The sequence below is a fragment of the Pimephales promelas genome, chromosome 11 (genome assembly GCF_988280905.1).
Source record: "Pimephales promelas chromosome 11, fPimPro1.hap1.1, whole genome shotgun sequence".
Lineage (NCBI taxonomy): Eukaryota > Metazoa > Chordata > Actinopteri > Cypriniformes > Leuciscidae > Pimephales > Pimephales promelas.
Genome location: NC_142779.1, coordinates 37159792 through 37178491, shown reverse-complemented (window position 1 = coordinate 37178491; position 18700 = coordinate 37159792). Strand labels below are relative to the sequence as shown.

At 43.3% G+C, this 18700-nt stretch overlaps 1 protein-coding gene across 1 annotated transcript; it reads right to left on the bottom strand.

Moving 5' to 3' along the window:
• Positions 1–504: 504 nt before the first annotated feature.
• Positions 505–17016, bottom strand: ppp1r21 (protein phosphatase 1, regulatory subunit 21). The gene is made up of 22 exons (XM_039679305.2): positions 16541–17016; positions 16117–16185; positions 15883–16029; positions 15402–15503; positions 15161–15325; positions 14727–14785; positions 14263–14357; positions 14119–14171; positions 13897–14046; positions 12978–13079; positions 12764–12852; positions 12465–12601; positions 10667–10759; positions 10470–10597; positions 9915–10061; positions 9386–9478; positions 9053–9316; positions 6700–6735; positions 6423–6539; positions 2369–2467; positions 2160–2288; positions 505–991 (listed from the first exon to the last, which is right to left on the bottom strand). The coding sequence occupies exons 1-22, from the start codon at positions 16598–16600 to the stop codon at positions 962–964; spliced, it is 2364 nt and encodes a 787-aa protein (XP_039535239.2). The 5' UTR covers positions 16601–17016; the 3' UTR covers positions 505–961.
• Between the last annotated feature and the right edge of the window lie 1684 nt (positions 17017–18700).

Below are 18700 nucleotides of genomic sequence, written 5' to 3'. Positions count from 1 at the left end.
TCATTAATATTAGAGATAAGCCTTCAGCATAGCATCAATATTCATGAGCGAATATTCTTATTTAGGTTAAAATGACGTCACCCAGCGCTAATTCTAATTATTATTCATGAGCTCATGCCTCGCTGTAGTAGGAATCTTAATCAGGCGAACGAAGAACATCAGCTCCCAAAACTTTTTTTTTTCTTTTACCATATCTTTTATAGATTGAGTTCGTGAAATGAATACTGAAATGAACAAATTAATGGTTTAGTTTATACTTTTATTTACTTGATTTTGGTTGAATCCAGTACATTGTGCTAAACAGATCCATATAAAGAGAAATAAAAGAGATTAATATGAGATGATCTCATGCTGTCACAGATGATTTAATGATATATTCACATCATATTCTACTTCACAGCTAATGTTGATATATGACATCATGAACTTGAGACAAAAAACATATTTAGAGCATACAAATCATGAGTGGTTTATTTTGTGAGGAAAGGACGCAGGAAGTCGGTGTCGATTCGATGTGTTTATTCACACAAACCCTTTTTATCCAGACGATTTCATTATTAAATTAGTGGGGAGATTATCATGATGACATCACATAATCAATCACACACTCATCTCACACAATCAAATCTGGTTTGGGATATATGTGTGTGTGTGTGTGTGTGTGTGTGTGTAAGGCAATATGTGATTTCTCTAACAAACACCATCTGCTAAAAGAAAAAAAAAATACACGCTTTGATTACACACACACACACACACACACTCTCTCTCTCTCTCTCTCTCACACACACACACACACACACTCTCTCTCACTCTCACACTCTCTCTATCTCACACACACACACACACACACACACACACACACTGCAGATCTTCCGGTCTTGTGTCACTGGTGTGTGTGTGTGTGTGTGTGTGTGTGTGTGTGTGTCAAACGCAGGTGTTCGGCCCCTCTGATGTCTGTCCGTTACCGGCCCTTGTTCTTCTTTGAGTTTCCCTGCAAGAGTCCAGCAGAAATAGCTTAGACTTCACTCAAAAACTCGTTCAAAAACATAATTTTGTTTCTTTTTCACTTTATAATTGTATTGTGTGAATTATTTTTAGATAAAATGTACTGCAAATGATTAAAGTTGTTTTTTTTTTCTCAAAAAGGATAAATTATGATATTTTGTAAAGAGAAAACAGTAGCCGTTTCAAAGCTAGATGTGTAAAAGGGGAAGGCAAATATAAGTTACCTTCTCCTTTTTTTTCTATATTCTTTTTCTTCTCTTTTGAACATGCTAAGATTTTGTTCTTATTATTTTTTGTTAAAATATGTTCTGTTGCTAATGATCATGTTCTGAAGAGGAAAAGAAAATGAAAAGAAATAAAAATGATTCATTCATTCATTCATTCAATTTTTAGCAAAAGTCTCCCAGCATTTATTTCCAACCTTATCTCACTTCAAAAAGTATAATCAGACAAAAGTAACTTCTGTTGGCCATATTTGACGAGCTCCATAGACGTGCACAGATCAAATACGTGAACTCAAGTCTCAATTAATCTTTAATCTGCGATCAGAAGACTTAGACTTAACCGCTCCATTCCTACAATCTCTTAATGAATATTCAGCAATATTTTTCACTTGACTGCACGGACACTACTGGATAGGAGCTGAATGGATCTGACAAAATTAACTCGGTTTGCATCATTGATCCTTATTTTCCTGTTTATCACAGTAAATCTGGATCACAGATTTACACAACACAGAGCCTGATCGACAGAGTCTGATCTACACACAGTCTGATCTACACACAGTCTGATCTACACAGAGCCTGATCGACAGAGTCTGATCTACACACAGTCTGATCTACACACAGTCTGATCTACACAGAGCCTGATCTACACACAGTCTGATCTACACACAGTCTGATCTACACACAGCCTGATCTACACAGAGCCTGATCTACACTAACTCAACACACTAACTCAATCGGGCTCTGCCTGATCAATACAGTCTGATCAACACTATCTCTATAGAGTCTGATCTACACAGAGTCTGATCAACACTATCTCTATAGAGTCTGATCTACACAGAGTCTGATCAACACGGAGTCTGATTAACACTAACTCAACAGTGTTCATTATAACTTTGTAACAAACATCTGAAGCGTGAGGTGTCTGACCTTGGAGGTGAGCTTGAGCGTGTCAATCTCGTCGCGCTGCTTGCTGAGCGTGTCGTTCATGCTGCACAGGTGGTCGCTCATCATGCTCAGCTGATCTTCGTAGCTCCTCTTCGTGGTGCTGAGCTCATCCTGATCAACACACCAAGAGACACGTCACCAAAACTACAGACTTCAGAAGGACTGACTTAGCCGAGCACGTCTGTAAGTACCTGTAGGCGAGTGATGTTCTGATTAGCCAGCTTCAGTTCCTCTGTCAAAGTCTCACGTGATTTTTCTGCGATGGTGAGGCGTTTAGCAACAGCTCTGCACTGAAAGAGAAAACATGCTATTTAATTAGAAATTTCCTGATATTTTCCTCAATATTTAAGCATTTTCCCATAATTGGTATCGGTTTTGTAATATCAGATTCACAGTTTTGAGAATTGCATGCAAGACCGCAATTAAACCACAGCGTCTGACGGGAGACGAGCCAACGACGGACAACAAGGGTAAAATTACTTGTTAAAGGGTAAAATAACTTAATTATATTATATTATAGAATTATATTATATTCCTTAATTATAAACTTTGTTTAATATAATAGCCAATAATCCACAAATATGATATGTTACATAAATGCTTATGTTGTTTAAACTAAAAAAGAGACAAAGTCACGTAATCCGCCAAATCCTGTCTCAATAAAGATTAATTAAGAAGAAACATTAATTAAATAAAACAGCCATAATTGAATTTATGTTTGAAATAAAAGTGCTGAATTAAAGTTTCTCTATGTTATCTGCTCATCATTAGTCTCAAGCAATCACGTTCATAGTGCCGTTCACTCACCGGGTTGATGTTTCAGCATGGCCACCGTACGCAGTTTAACACAACCAACTTTTTTTTAAACTCCTTAAATTATATTAACATCTACTATATTACTTTTATTTTGCTAAAAACCATAAATAATTACAACTCTGTGGGAATTCATTATCTTCGCGAGAGACATTCTTTGTAAACACACTGCACACAGTCAGGTACTTCATAATCTAAACCAACAAAAACATGATTAATAATTCTAATAACATGCCAGATGAAATAGACTCGGTAACTGCACTGATGTATTCACTGTTTTGTTTATTTTTCTGACAATGTTTGCTGATCCAGCGAATATTTCAGCTATTTCATTATCTTCACTCTTCATCCTATCAAACAACACAAACCTTTTAAAACTGTACTTTAAAACAAATACTTATATTTATGGGGAGTTGATAGACTCACCTATCATTTATTTATCACAAACACTGTATGAAACAGTGTTTATGACCCTGTTTATGACTTATTGATGTAGAAGTGTGTTTTGTTAAGTATGTAAGGAGGGAGTGAAAATACAAAAATTACATTATTTAAAAAGTGTTAAATAAAACTAAAAATAAATATATATCAGTTACATAAACAAATAATTGGTGTCTGTATCAGTTATAAAACAAATCAATATCGGTCGATGTAACGATTGCATATATTTACCGTGTTAAATTATTCTTCTTTATATAAAAGAATAATGTATTTAAATGTTTATTGTGGCATGAATGGATGCTTTGTAACTCTTCAGTGCACAAGCAAACACTTCCAGAACATTCACACTAAACTAAGATCCACTAATGTTCATCTGGAGAGGGGTTTTTCAGCAGGTCTGAATAAGAATCAGTCACACAGCAGACAGATGTGCTTCTGACTCACTGCACTACTGCAAGAAAACAAACAAAAATAAAGTTTTTATTCGACTATTTCTTTTCTTCCTTGTTGGCCTGAAACGAGACTTCCTTAGATTTCCACGACGCACGTGCAAGAATTGCGATCTCCTTACACCACTTCAGTTCAATTCTCGCGCATGCGTCGTGGAAATCGTATGGAAGTCTCGTTTCAGGCCAACAAGGAAGAAAAGGAATAGTCGAATAAAAACTTTATTTTTGTTTGTTTTTTCGCACAAAAAGTATTCTCGTCGCTTGATAAACATATAGTTGAGCCACTGTAGTCACAGGGAATATTTAAACATTTTCTTCATTGACTTTCTGGGCCGTCAAGAGCCAGTCCCGGAAGTCTATGTGGTAGTTATACAGCTCTCAAATTTAATCAAAAATATCTTCATTTGTGTTCCGAAGACGAACGAAGGTCTTACGGGGTTGGTACAGCATGGGGGTGAGTAATTAATGACTTAATTTTCATTTTTGGGTGAACTAACCCTTTAAATCAGAAAATATTTGTTCTAATATTCTTCCCTTATCTAAAGGAGTGCCCCAAGGCTCTGTTTTGGGGCCACTTTTATTTACTATCTATGTGAACAATGTTGGCCAGGATCTTGTGGACACCAATTACCATTTTTATGCTGATGACATGGTTATCGACAGCTTTGCAAAAACACGTAGTGCCTGTGTCTCTACATTACAAAACGCTTGTTTTAACAAAGTTCAGAATATGTTTCTACAACTGGATCTTACTTTAAATGCAAATAAGAGCAAGTTGATGTTATTCTCAAAAGCAAAGAGCAATCTGCACATAATTCCTCCAATTGTCACTCTTTAAGGGTCAGAAATTGAAATAGTTAAATCTTTTAAATATCTAGGTATTTTAATTGATGACAGTCTTAGTTTTAAAGGACATGTCGAACATTTGGTTAGGAAACTGAGACTGAAAATTGGCTTTTACTTTAGAAATAGGCGATGTTTTTCTTTCAATGCAAAAAGGAAACTTGTAGCTGCAACATTTACACCCATTCTGGATTATGGTGACCTCATTTATATGAATGCCCCGACCCAAGTATTGAAACTACTGGACTCTGTTTTATTATGCCGCATTGAGGTTTATCACAAACTGTAAGCCTCGCACACACCACTGTGAACTTGTGTGGGCTGGCCTGGAAAATCGTAGACTCAGTCATTGGTATATGTTTATTTATAAGGGTATTCTGCGTCTGCTCCCCTCATATTTGTGTGAATATATTCAACCAAAAGGGGCTGGACTGTATTCTTTACGCTCACAAGACTCACTGCTACGGTCTGTACCGAGTGTCCGCACAGAAGCTGGTGAGGTGGAATTTCACAACATGGAACAATTTACAAAATTTCTGGAAATTAAAGGAACTTGTTTCAATGGGCCAGTTTAAAGTCCCTGTAAAGGCAATTCTACAAAAAAAGTTCTAAACACATTATAAATGTTACATGTATTGCTAAAACATATTACAAAGACTGAACTGTGAAGTACTGAAATGTGCAGTTAACAGTTTTTCTCCATTGTAATTTTACGGATTGTTTGGGCGGGGCTAAAACAGGGCTCGATGACGCACTGGAGCCCGTGAGCTCCTGGACACGCCCCTATTTGATGACGCACAGAGTCTGATCACTTCCCTAACACACAATAACACTCCCCGAGCACATTCGCATTCACCGCTCAATCGCGAGTGACTGTCAGTATATTAGTTACTACAGCTGAGCCTACAGTTTTCTAGCTAGCGATGCCTACAGAAATGCATAGGCTACTGCCTGAATGCAATCATGTACAAAACAGATCGGTATCTTCATTTAAATTCCCTAAAAACGATCACATTAAGAAGAGGTTTTTAGAGAGCCAACCTTGATGAAGAGCTGAGGATCGCCGCCAACACCCGCCTCTGTAGTGATCATTTTACACAGGATCGTTTTATAAACTTTCCTCAGAGACAACTATTCACTGATAATCCGATGCTGCTGGTGAACGGGGCCGAAAAGACTATCTCCCACTTTAGTGTTCATCCTCCCGTCCCGAAAGCAGTATCAGCTAATATCACCGTCGACACTAGCTTTCCTGTGAATGGGCGTGGTTTCAGCACAGCCAGCGGACACGCCCCCAGCGTTTAAGAACAGAGATAACTGCTGATTTTTTCATGATTTTGATAGCTTATTTTATGTACCTGCCGGCTTTTTTATCATTCAAATTCGGCTGGGTGGCTAATATCACATTTTTCTGTGGTGTGACAAACTCAGAACACATACTTAATTTTGACTTTACAGGGACTTTAAACTCTTGCTCAAAGGTTTGGAAATGAAATCTATGGTTTGTGAATGTTTTTAAATAGTCTTATGAAATTGTTATAAAATTGTCTGTAATATAGCCTGAATTGATCTGTGCCGCTGTCTTGGCCAGGACTCCCTTGAAAAAGAGATTAGTAATCTCAATGGGATTTTCCTGGTTAAATAAAGGTTAAAAAATAAATAAATAAGTGTTGAGTATTGTGGTGTGTTGAGTACTGACCTCAGCGTGGAAGTGGACGGCTTTGCTGTCACAAATCTGTAGTTGAGAAGTCAGATCTGAAACACGGCTCATGTAATGAGTTTTGATCAGATGTTCACGAGATTCCTGATCTGCAGCCTACGGCACACAAACATCATCATCATCCAAATGACATGAGAGAATTCATTCAGCACCACGGTTTCAAATAGGCTGGAGAGATGATTATGATATAGAGTATGATGTCTGAATCTGAATATACACATAAGGTTATTTAAGAAAGTAAAACACGAATACATACGCTCTCGCCGCAGGACGTGATGGTTAAAATGCCGACCTGATAACAGAGACAGATGATAAAAAAAATTACAGCTGTACCAAAATTTTTAAATGTATATATATTAAATATATGTATTTATATAAATGTATTTTTTATTTATTTATTTTTTTAAATCAGTGTTTCCAGAGGTTTCCTGCTTATGGAAACCATTTTGCATTTTTAAAACTGTAAATTGATTGAAATGCGAGTAATTTCTATCCCTAACAAATAATCTACACAGTGTGTTTGTCAGTAACTATGAAAGGATTGGTGAGGCTGCACTGAACAAAATGTCAGGTTACTTGCGTAACCCCAGTTCTCTGCACCAATTACACCACGTCTGTCAGACTGACAGACCAATGTACAGCAATCTCTGCGCTAGACCATTGAAGCGCTTGAACTGGGGGGAGGAAGAGAAGTGTTGAACTCTATAGGGGAGGAGTGGAGGAGCAAACCCTCGGAGCTGCGTTCAGTCCCCCTGTGGTAAACGAGGCTCACTCCTATGTCGCCCGCCTCTTCTTGCCCCCCTGGGGATTGAAAGGACGGTGCTTCACCAAATGTCGTCTTCCTCTTCATCGTCGTCTAGAAGACGAGGGGATAATTCCTCATCATCTTCCCTGCCATTCCCACAAGGGCATCTCCAAAGAGAGGGCAGAGGTCCGGGGTCTCCGTGTCCATAATCTCGCCGCAGGTACCGGCTCAGGAGGCTGTTTAACTCGTCTCTGGGCTGAGTCTGAGTGGAGAAGCGTGGGTCCTTGCTATTGCAACTCTAAAGGCCTCATTATGCTTCTGCGTCAACTCCACGTCAACTCATACGGTGTCGTGGCCGTGTTATGCTTCTGCGTCAGGTTGCGTTGCATCGCTGTGCATTTCACCGCCAGAACACTAGGGGGGGTGTGGTTCATGAATCTCTTTGCTAGTTTGTTTTGGATCCGTGCGCCGGTTCCACTTTTTCATTTCCAACAATGGCGAGCAAAAGAGAGAGAATGTTGATGCAGCTGGAGCTAATCGACGTTAACCAACAAGACGACACACACTTTGTCCCCTATAGAACCAGCACGGATGTCCAGGACCCGTTCCACCCGAGCTGCTGTTCAGAATGACTTGAAGGCTGTTTTTCAGTGTCCACATGGAACTGTGCTATGGCAGGATAATGTAGTGTCCCGTTACTGTATTATCCATGATGTAACTGTGAACATTGTATTGTAAATAAACAACAAACTGTGTTTCAAAACAAACGTTGATTTATTGATTGATTGAAGTTTATTGCGAGCAAAAAAGAAAGAAAAGAATATAGACATATATATTAACAATGAGATAAAGAACAACATAGTTTATTTTTAGTTTAATTCTTTATAAGTGTATTATAATTATCAGTACGAGGGTGCAAATGTTAAAAATGGCGCTATAGCGGGAGGGGGAAATCGGAAAAGCTACACTCATGAAATGATGTATAATCTGACCAATCACAGCCCTTGCTGTCTGCCTCGACGCATAGGTACACATTTTTGGAGGTGCACGTTGAGCTACGGCGGAGGGGTCGGAGAGGGGTTCGTGTCGACGCAGAGGAGTCTACGGGGGTACGCCGTAAGTCTACGGCTTAAGTCTCCTTTAACGGATCTTAGTAGGATAACCAGAACAGCCCCCTGGGTTCGAAACCGCCGCTTGGGCATGCTTAACACCCAAGCATGATATACAGAGCCAATGTCAATCTCTCGCCGAAATCCACAGGAGCGCATGTGAGGGGAGCATCCTTTCCTCCCGCGCTCATTATATATGCATAGAATGACACAGCAGTTATATAGCAGGGAGGCGGGACTCCCTGATCGCTGTGGTGATTGGTCTGTCAGTCTGACAGATGTGGTGTAATTGGTGCTTCCACAGCCGGTCACGCCAGAGGCGTTCTTTAGTGAGATACCGAATAGATATTAAAAACAGAACCTCTAAATGGATTCCTGACTAACTTAAACACCTCTGACCTCTGATGTCTGTGATTGGCTCAACCTTTCACAAGCACACACAGGAGCATCTGAATGCAGTTGTCTATGAGGGAGACGCTCTACCAGCAGTGCTGTAGAAAGCCTGGTATCATTGCATTGTTACATTTCAGTAACGGCTTGGTACAGAGTTTCCACAAATCTACTACAGATGGGAAGTGTTGATGTGGTCAATATTCATAATCCTGCTGGATTCCATGATTTCTGATGCATTTACAGTACTATACGCAAGGCAATTGTTTGCCTGTAGTTAGACACACACATTTTCTTCTGTTTAAACTTTCTTCTGATTAGGGAGATGAACCGCGGGTTCACCGTTCCAGCATGAGGTCACTCACCAGGCTGGTGTCCTGGACGGGCTCTGGACTATCAGGACGGGCAGCACCGGGTCCGTCAGCGGGGCTGTGTGGTCCTGCTGGGGTCCCGGATAGGATCTGAGCAGCGCCGTGTGGTTCTGCAGGAGACCCGGCGAGGATCTGAGCCTCCAGCTGAGCGATGCGCTGAGTCTCCTTCTGTAAACGCACCTGACCCAGCTGAGCCTCCAGCAGCCAGTGCTCCTTCTCCTGCTCCAGACGACACATCTTCTCCTGACTCTGGACAACCTGACAAACACACACGCCGTCAGACGGACGCCTGGACAGACCGACAGACAGACCGACCGGTTCAGGTACCTGCTGCATGAGTCCCTCTCGACTCTCAGTAGAGCTCGTCAGAACATGCCGGTTTGCTAAAGCTTCTCTGTACGCCACCGATTCTGGTCTGGCCTGAAAACACAAGAAAACATTCAAGGACTGAACTGCACAAATAGGCCTTGTAGCTGTCCATTTATTTGTGAAGTGCTTTCCACGATTGTCAAATATATTGTGCTGTGACCGATGCTGACCGTCAAATAACTCAAGCTATGTTACAGTAAGAGAAAACACCGTCTCAGTGAATCTATCTATCTATCTAATCTATCTCAGTCACTGAAAAAACATCATATCATCAAGATCAAGTGCTTAAGCACCTCTCCACTTCCTGACGTTCCCTCAAGAAAACACTGAGAATATCAATAGAGGACCGATCTGTACCTGAAATGTTACTTATGCACTTTTATCTTGTTTTTATATTTTCTACTGTGTGGGAGTCCATTCTTCCCTCCTTTCTTTCCCAATTCAACGCTTGACCTGTAGTTTAAAGAACAGTAATAACGACTGTGACCTTCCGTATGGCGCTCATGTATGTGGCGGCGCGCCTCTTGTTGTCCATCACGCTGTGGGCCTGCAGCGGGTTCAGGACGCCGCCTCGCGGACCGTAGCCAGGACACGACGCCAGGAAGTCCAGGCTGTTGCTGAAGAAGGTGGCCATCTGTGTGAGAGGAATCAGACCGTGAACCGGAGGACAGCGAGGCACCAGAAGCATGAGAGCGGTGCGTGTTTATGGAATTAATTTAATCTGAAATTGATTAACAATCCTTGCATTATTAAAATCCAGAATTACATGAATTTGCAATCATTGTACAAATAAAGACATAGTTGTAAATACAAAACCTCGATTTTGTATTAATGTAGGTCAGAATTTGTGCATGCAACAAGTAAAATGTGCATTTTTGGATCAGCTTACACATGCAAGGCAAGGCAAGTTTATTTATAGAGCACATTTCATTCACAATGGTAATTCAAAGTGCTTTAAGTGCAAAAAAAGTACCCAAAAGTATGGGAAACTCATCCCACAGTTGTGAAACACAAGAGTGGTGTGTGTGTGTGTGTGTGTGACCTTGCCGCAGCTGCTGGTGAGCGCCGCCAGAGACGCCAGCAGACACTCGTTGGTGGTGCGCAGCTTCTGTGTGGCGGTCGGCAGCTCCTGCTCCAGGGAAACCTTCTGACTGTAGTGTGTGGACAGCTCTGAGGAGACAGCACACTTACACACCAGCCCACACTCTTATCAAGCTCAGATCGCAGCGGGACACACACCTGTGGTGACGTCGTGGAGGCTGTGCAAGCTCGCGCTCATCTGGGTGAACACGGCGTTAGCGCTGCTCTGACACATGGCATCTGAGCGAACACCTGCGGCAGAGAACATCCCTGACCTCTCAAACACAACACGCCACAACACGCCACAACACTCGGACAACACTCGCACAACACGCCACAACACTACTCGCACAACACTCACACAACACACACCACAACACGCCACAACACTACTCGCACAACACTCACACAACACGCCACAACACTCGCACAACACCCGCACAACACTACTCGCACAACATGCCACAACACTACTCGCACAACACTCACACAACACACACCACAACACGCCACAACACCCGCACAACACTCACACAACACGCCACAACACGCCACAACACCCGCACAACACTCACACAACACTCACACAACACTACTCGCACAACACGCCACAACACTACTCGCACAACACTCACACAACACGCCACAACACGCCACAACACCCGCACAACACTCACACAACACACACCACAACACGCCACAACACCCGCACAACACTCACACAACACTCGCACAACACTCGCACAACACGCCACAACACTCACACAACACTCGCACAACACACACCACAACACTCACACAACACGCCACAACACTACTCGCACAACACTCACACAACACACACCACAACACGCCACAACACTACTCGCACAACACTCACACAACACGCCACAACACTCGCACAACACCCGCACAACACTACTCGCACAACATGCCACAACACTACTCGCACAACACTCACACAACACACACCACAACACGCCACAACACCCGCACAACACTCACACAACACGCCACAACACGCCACAACACCCGCACAACACTCACACAACACTCACACAACACTACTCGCACAACACGCCACAACACTACTCGCACAACACTCACACAACACGCCACAACACGCCACAACACCCGCACAACACTCACACAACACACACCACAACACGCCACAACACCCGCACAACACTCACACAACACTCGCACAACACTCGCACAACACGCCACAACACTCACACAACACTCGCACAACACACACCACAACACTCACACAACACGCCACAACACTACTCGCACAACACTCACACAACACACACCACAACACGCCACAACACTACTCGCACAACACTCACACAACACGCCACAACACTCGCACAACACCCGCACAACACTACTCGCACAACATGCCACAACACTACTCGCACAACACTCACACAACACACACCACAACACGCCACAACACCCGCACAACACTCACACAACACGCCACAACACGCCACAACACCCGCACAACACTCACACAACACTCACACAACACTACTCGCACAACACGCCACAACACTACTCGCACAACACTCACACAACACGCCACAACACGCCACAACACCCGCACAACACTCACACAACACACACCACAACACGCCACAACACCCGCACAACACTCACACAACACTCGCACAACACTCGCACAACACGCCACAACACTCACACAACACTCGCACAACACACACCACAACACTCACACAACACTCCCACAACACGCCACAACACGCCACAACACTCGCACAACACACACCACAACACTCGCACAACACTCACACAACACGCCACAACACGCCACAACACTCCCACAACACTCGCACAACACACACCACAACATGCCACAACACTCGCACAACACTCGCACAACACTCGGACAACACTCGCACAACACTCACACAACGCTGGCGATACTCACTGGGCACGGCTAGCAGAGCCACGTAAGACTTGAGTTTGTGGAAGACGGCCGAGAGCTTCTTCATGTCGTTCTGCAGCTGCTGGTTCCTGACCCTCAGCGCTGCCGTACAGAGAGAAGCGTCGCACTCCTCCTCCAGACTGCACACACACACACACACACACACACACACACACACACACACACACACTGTGGGAACTCTCCATAGACGTTAGGGTGTCTATACTGTACAGCTGAGGCTCTCGTCACACATCAGCTTCATTGACAGCAACACTAGCGCTCGTGACCCCGTGACCTCTGACCTCTTGAGCTGGTATGGCAGGATCTTCTGCAGGAAGCTGCTGTAGGCGGAGAAGGATCTGGAGAAGTCCTGCAGTTTGGCCAGAGTTTCCTACAGACGTAACACACACGTGGATGATGATGTCAGAGACGCATGCGTGAGCCGACAACAGTGATGTCATCCTCTGTGATGATCTGGTGTAGCTGTGTGTGTGTGTGTGTGTGTGTGTGTCTCACCAGGACAGTGATGGCGTCCTCTGTGATGCTCTGGTGTATCTGCAGTAAGTCCTCCTCTAGGGGGCGCAGGTACGCCGCGTTCTCGTGCAGATACTGGGAGAACTGGAGAGGGCGGATCAGAAACACAGGCCAGAAACTTTAATCCCCGTGGGCTTAATTCATTTAATCAACACCACAATTTGCATAAAATGAGAACCGATTGAGAATGTTTCTTTCTGTCATGCTGTGGAAAGAGCCACATGAAGTTAACGAACGTGTTTGGTTGATTACTAACGGAGCAGAGGAAGTGTGTGTTCGTGCTGTGGCATCATGAGGGGGCGTGTCCTAGAGGGCAATAGCTGGAGCAAGATGGCCGCCTGTTAACAACTACAAAACCCAGGCTTCCTGACAGCACAGCGTCAGCTAAGCAGACCGGCAGCAGGCTCTAATAGTGTGTGTGTGTGTGTGTGTGTGTGTGTGTGTGTGTGTGAGAAACTTGATGGTGTGTGTGGCTACGTCTGTGAAACAAAGAAGATTACGTTGTAAACCTTCTATTTGATTATCAAACACACCTGCACACTGAAGAGCTGAAGCGGAGTTACTGGGACACTGCACACACGTGTGTATTAACGGAGCAGGTGTGTGTGTGTGTGTGTGTGTGTGTGTGTGTGTATGTGTGTGTGTACCCTCTGGTTGACGTGTGTATTAACGGAGCAGGTGTGTGTGTGTGTGTGTGTTGGTACCCTCTGGTTGACGTGTGTATTAACAGAGCAGGTTTGTGTGTGTGTGTGTGTGTGTACCCTCTGGTTGACGTGTGTATTAACAGAGCAGGTGTGTGTGTGTGTGTGTGTGTGTGTGTGTGTGTGTGTACCCTCTGGTTGACGTGTGTATTAACGGAGCAGGTGTGTGTGTGTGTGTGTGTGTGTGTGTGTGTGTGTACCCTCTGGTTGACGGGGGAGACGGCCTCGATGGACGAGTCGAGCGGGTAGATTTGGACTCTCTGCTCGGTGTAGGAGTGGAAGTTCAGCAGCGCCGACACCAGATTCTGCAGGAAGCCCAGAGCCTGAGCCGCCACATCACGAGCCTTCAGCTGCACACAGGAACAGGAAGTCAGCGCTGCTCTATCAGTCACCTGACAGCTGATGACACTACACACACTCACCTGATGCCGTCTGTTGTGCAGAGGAACGTTCAGACTGTTGTAGTCACTCGACTCTGAGGAAAACACAAGATTCACTCATTACACACATTAAGGAAAGGTTTGAGTCTGTGTGTGTGTGTGTGTGTGTGTGAGTGTGTTACTCACGGGTGTCATTAAAGGGCACTTTCTCCAGGATCAAACTGCTGCTGTGCTTTAACTGACTGCTCACTTCACTCTGATACTTCCTCAGCTGCTGCTGACTGACACACACACACACACACACACACACACACACACACACACACACTAAATACATTGACTATCAACACCTTCCAAAAGATGAAATCAAAGTCAATGATAAAGCAGTTGTTATCCGTCTGTCACACTGTCTGTGTGTCGGGTGAGCGGTCACTGACACACTCATATAAACACCCGTCTCTCACACTAAACACCGTAAAACTCTTCATCCACACGATCCTGCACGTATGTTATGTTATCCTGACTTGTTGCGTGTGGGTGAATGTGTATTTGGAAATGTGATGTGTAAATAGATTATGATAGAGTCCCGGTCAGTGTGAAACAGGCGCACAGATGACATTACTGCGATCCGATCCAATGTGCATATTTACCACTCTTCAGTTCTGACCCGACAGTCCTTGGCTTCTCTTTCCAGGGTCTGAGCCGTCACCTGACACGACATCATCATCATTAGACAAGCATCTCCTTGCACACACACACACACATATCAGCATCTCCTCATTCACACACACACCAGCATTATCACACAGGAAGAGCAGTAGGGATTTGCATGTTCAGCACTCGAGTCGAGTGTCATCATCAGACATCTTATAAACATGTCATGTGCTTCACTGAGTGCCGTTAATCAACACAGTGAGCGCAGCTACAACATCACAGACACAACCTTTCTAAACATGTTGTGTCATTGACATCCATAAGTGTGAAGCAGTGAATGTGTTGTCATGACCTCGAGGACTCATGCCCGTCACTAATAATCGTGTCTGACCTCGAGTACTCATGCTCATCACTAATAATCGTGTCTGACCTCGAGGCGAGCTTTGTCGCTCTGCAGCTTCTCGATGGTGTCGCTGTATCTGCTGGTCAGATCATCCACTACAGTCTGATGCTGCTCAGACTCTTTCTCCAGCTGATCCAGTCGCGCTCGCAGCTGAGCTTCCTGTCGACGGAACTGCTCATCCGCCTCATAGAACTGAACACACAATTAAATAGTGTTATCACACACACACACACACACACACACACGCACACACACACACCTGGATTACCTGGATGTGAAGCCTTTCGTTTTCCTGGATCTTCTTCCGCAGATCTTCATCAAACACATTCTGTGCCTGCTGGTTAACTTGAGGTGGCGAGTCTCCTTTATTCTGCACAAACACACACATTTAAGACATTTATCCTTATTTAAAACCTTTTTAAAACTGAGTGGAGAACCCTATAGTTCAATACTGAACCCTCCTGAACCCTTCATTCTAAGAGCGTTTCATGAAATCAACTAGACTGTGAGGAACAGCCAGGAAAACAGCCAATAAACAAACTGTAATATGATGTTTGAGTGGGTGAGAGGTCAGAGGTCAGGTGGTGTACAGTCAGTATGTGAGGATGCAGAGGTCAGAGGTCAGCTGGTCTACCGTCAGTATGTGATGATGCAGAGGTCAAAGGTCAGCTGGTGTACAGTCAGTGTGTGAAGATGCAGAGGTCAGGTGGTGTGGGTGCAGAGGTCAGAGGTCAGGTGTGTATAGTCACTTTGCTTTTCCGGCTCTTGCTCTCGGACAGCAGCAGCTCCTCCTGCAGAAGCTCCACCCTCTTGGTCAGCTGCTGGTTCCTGAAGCTCAGACTGTCCATCTCCTGCTCCACCTTCCGAAGGCTCTGCTCCTTCTGCTTCAGCTCATCCTGACACACACACACACACACACACACATATGAGCACACACATCCGCCCTGCACACAGATCTCCAGTGAGAGGAACACAGTCAGTACCTTCAGCGAGTTGCAGCCCGTCTGTTCATCCAGAACCGCCTTCTTTAACACCTGGTTCTGAGCTCTGAGCTGAGGAACACACACACACACACACACACACACACACACAGTGGGATGGAGGTTTTGATCAGAGACAGACACACACATGAACAAAGACACACTTTCTCACACACACAAACAGATATACACACTCTCTCCGTCTCTCTGTCCCTCTCTCACACACTCTCTCCCTCTCTCTGTCCCTCTCTCACACACTCTCTCTCTCTCTCTCTCTCTCTCACACACACACACACACACACAGCAACAGTATGACTAAAACACATGTAGATACTGTATATTTAACGCTAGGTGCTGGAAGACAGATGAATGAGAATAAGAGACTGGAATAATTCAAGTATGATGATAATGATGATGATGATCTCACCTTTGAATACTCCTGAGCCAGTTTACTGTATTTGCTCTGCAGATCCGTCATGTTCGCCATGAGAATGATGTGTGTGTGTACAGTACAGCTGAGACTGTGTCTGACAGCCTCGGCTAATGCTAATGCTAAGCGGATATGCTCATGAATCAGAGAGGATTTCGTAAATAAACACAGTGTAACGTATCATATTAAAATCTATGAGATCGTCGATTATTTTCAGTCAAATCTGTTAAAACTGTCCATATCATTTGATCTGTATATCGCCTCAACATCCATTAGCAGACAGGATGATGGCAGACGCATTACAAAATCACGCTGTCAAATCAAACTGCACGTAAAATACATCAGTCAGTCAAACAAATGAAATTACATTCACCGATTTCATATATTTGATCTCTCTAAGTAAGCGGCTCTCTCTGAAATAACCACAACCTGACTGATCACGTGAACATCACAACGGCACACTGACTGACCCTTTCAAAATAAAAGCACACACAAAATAAAACATCAGAACGGCACACTGACTGACCCTTTCAAAATAAAAGCACAAAATAAAAGCACACACAACATAAAACCAGAGCCATGTATTGAGAACACATGGCTCTGCATAAAACATCAGAACGGCACACACTGACTGACCCTTTCAAAATAAAAGCACACACAATATAAAACCATAAAACATCAAAACGACACACTGACTGACCTTTCAAAATAAAAGCACACACACCGTAAAAGGGTGATTCTCCAACTATGGTACTTTTTCTGTCCTTGACAGATATTAAAAAAAACTAAAAAACATTTCCACTTTTTTTTCACACTTACTACATGTGTAGGTTATATATATATATAAACATTGTTCAATTCTGTTGTTCTATATAAAATAGGAGGCATTTTATATGCCTTTTTTTACTATTTTGCCTCAGTCCCTAGGCCAGACTTTGGGTTTTCAACCTTCTCTCACTTAAAATCTATTACTGATATAATTTTAAATTCAAACAGAAAGTATGCAGTATAACCAAATTCAATCAAATCGAATATTTTTATATATATTTATTTTAAATTTGACATATTTTAAACTTGTTGAACACTTGTCCCTTGGGTTCACTGTCATTTGCACACCTCTGCATTAAATGCAATCCCAGGCTCAGTGTTCTAGATTTGTATACTCAGTAACCATGTTAGCTGACACTCCAGAGGAACCCACATGGCAGAATGAAAGAATGGTCCCAGCAGAGGTTAATAAATTGGAGATATATCAAGGTAAATATGAGAAATACAGATTTACAGCACATGAGTGCCGAAGTGATGACGTCACTTTGTAGGACGACTCGGAAGCTAGCGGCGCATGGGTTCCGTCGGTCGAAAAGCAATGCATTTTCCCCATAGACTTTTGGAATATCGCAAAAAATAAGATCTGTGTTTAACAAAGAGTTGTGACCCTTACACGTTTTGTCTATCAACATAATCTTTACAAGTTAATCCAAAATTTGAAGCCTATATAAAGATTTTAAAAAATTTGCCGTTTTGGCCTACAGAGTGACGTCGTAACTTCGGCACTGTATAGTTTCATCACAGGTCATGCTAGTAAATGCTGAGGTTATATCTGTCCGTGAAGACATCACACTTTGTTTCCTTTTCCAAGTGTAAATTCTGACGGTCTTTGCTTTAAAGTCACTCTGTCAGAATGATGTCAACATGGGACATGTATTATAGTACAGTCCTTTAACAGTCTAATGGTCCTGACCCAGACAGCAAACTGACATTGAATCAACGTGGAAACGACGTCTCTCATGACATTGAAACAACATTGATTTTGCTCATCGAATTAACGCTGAACCAACGTCAGATGCGGCATTCTTCAAAGCTAAATGAAAATCGAAAATTGGTTTGCTTTCATAACGTTGAAACAATGCGTTGATTTCAAGTTGATTTTCCGTTAGTTTTGAAAGAATGACGCGTCTGACGTTGGTTCAACGACACGTTAATTCGATGAGCAAAACAATGTCAGATCAACGTTGTTTCGATGTCATATTTCCACGTTGATTCAATGTCAGTTTGCTATCTGGGGATGCACCTGAGGAAACATGGAGACTAATATGTAAAAGTGCATTATTGAAATAATAACAGTGAGGAAAGCAGATCATCAGAGCCGTGAAGAGT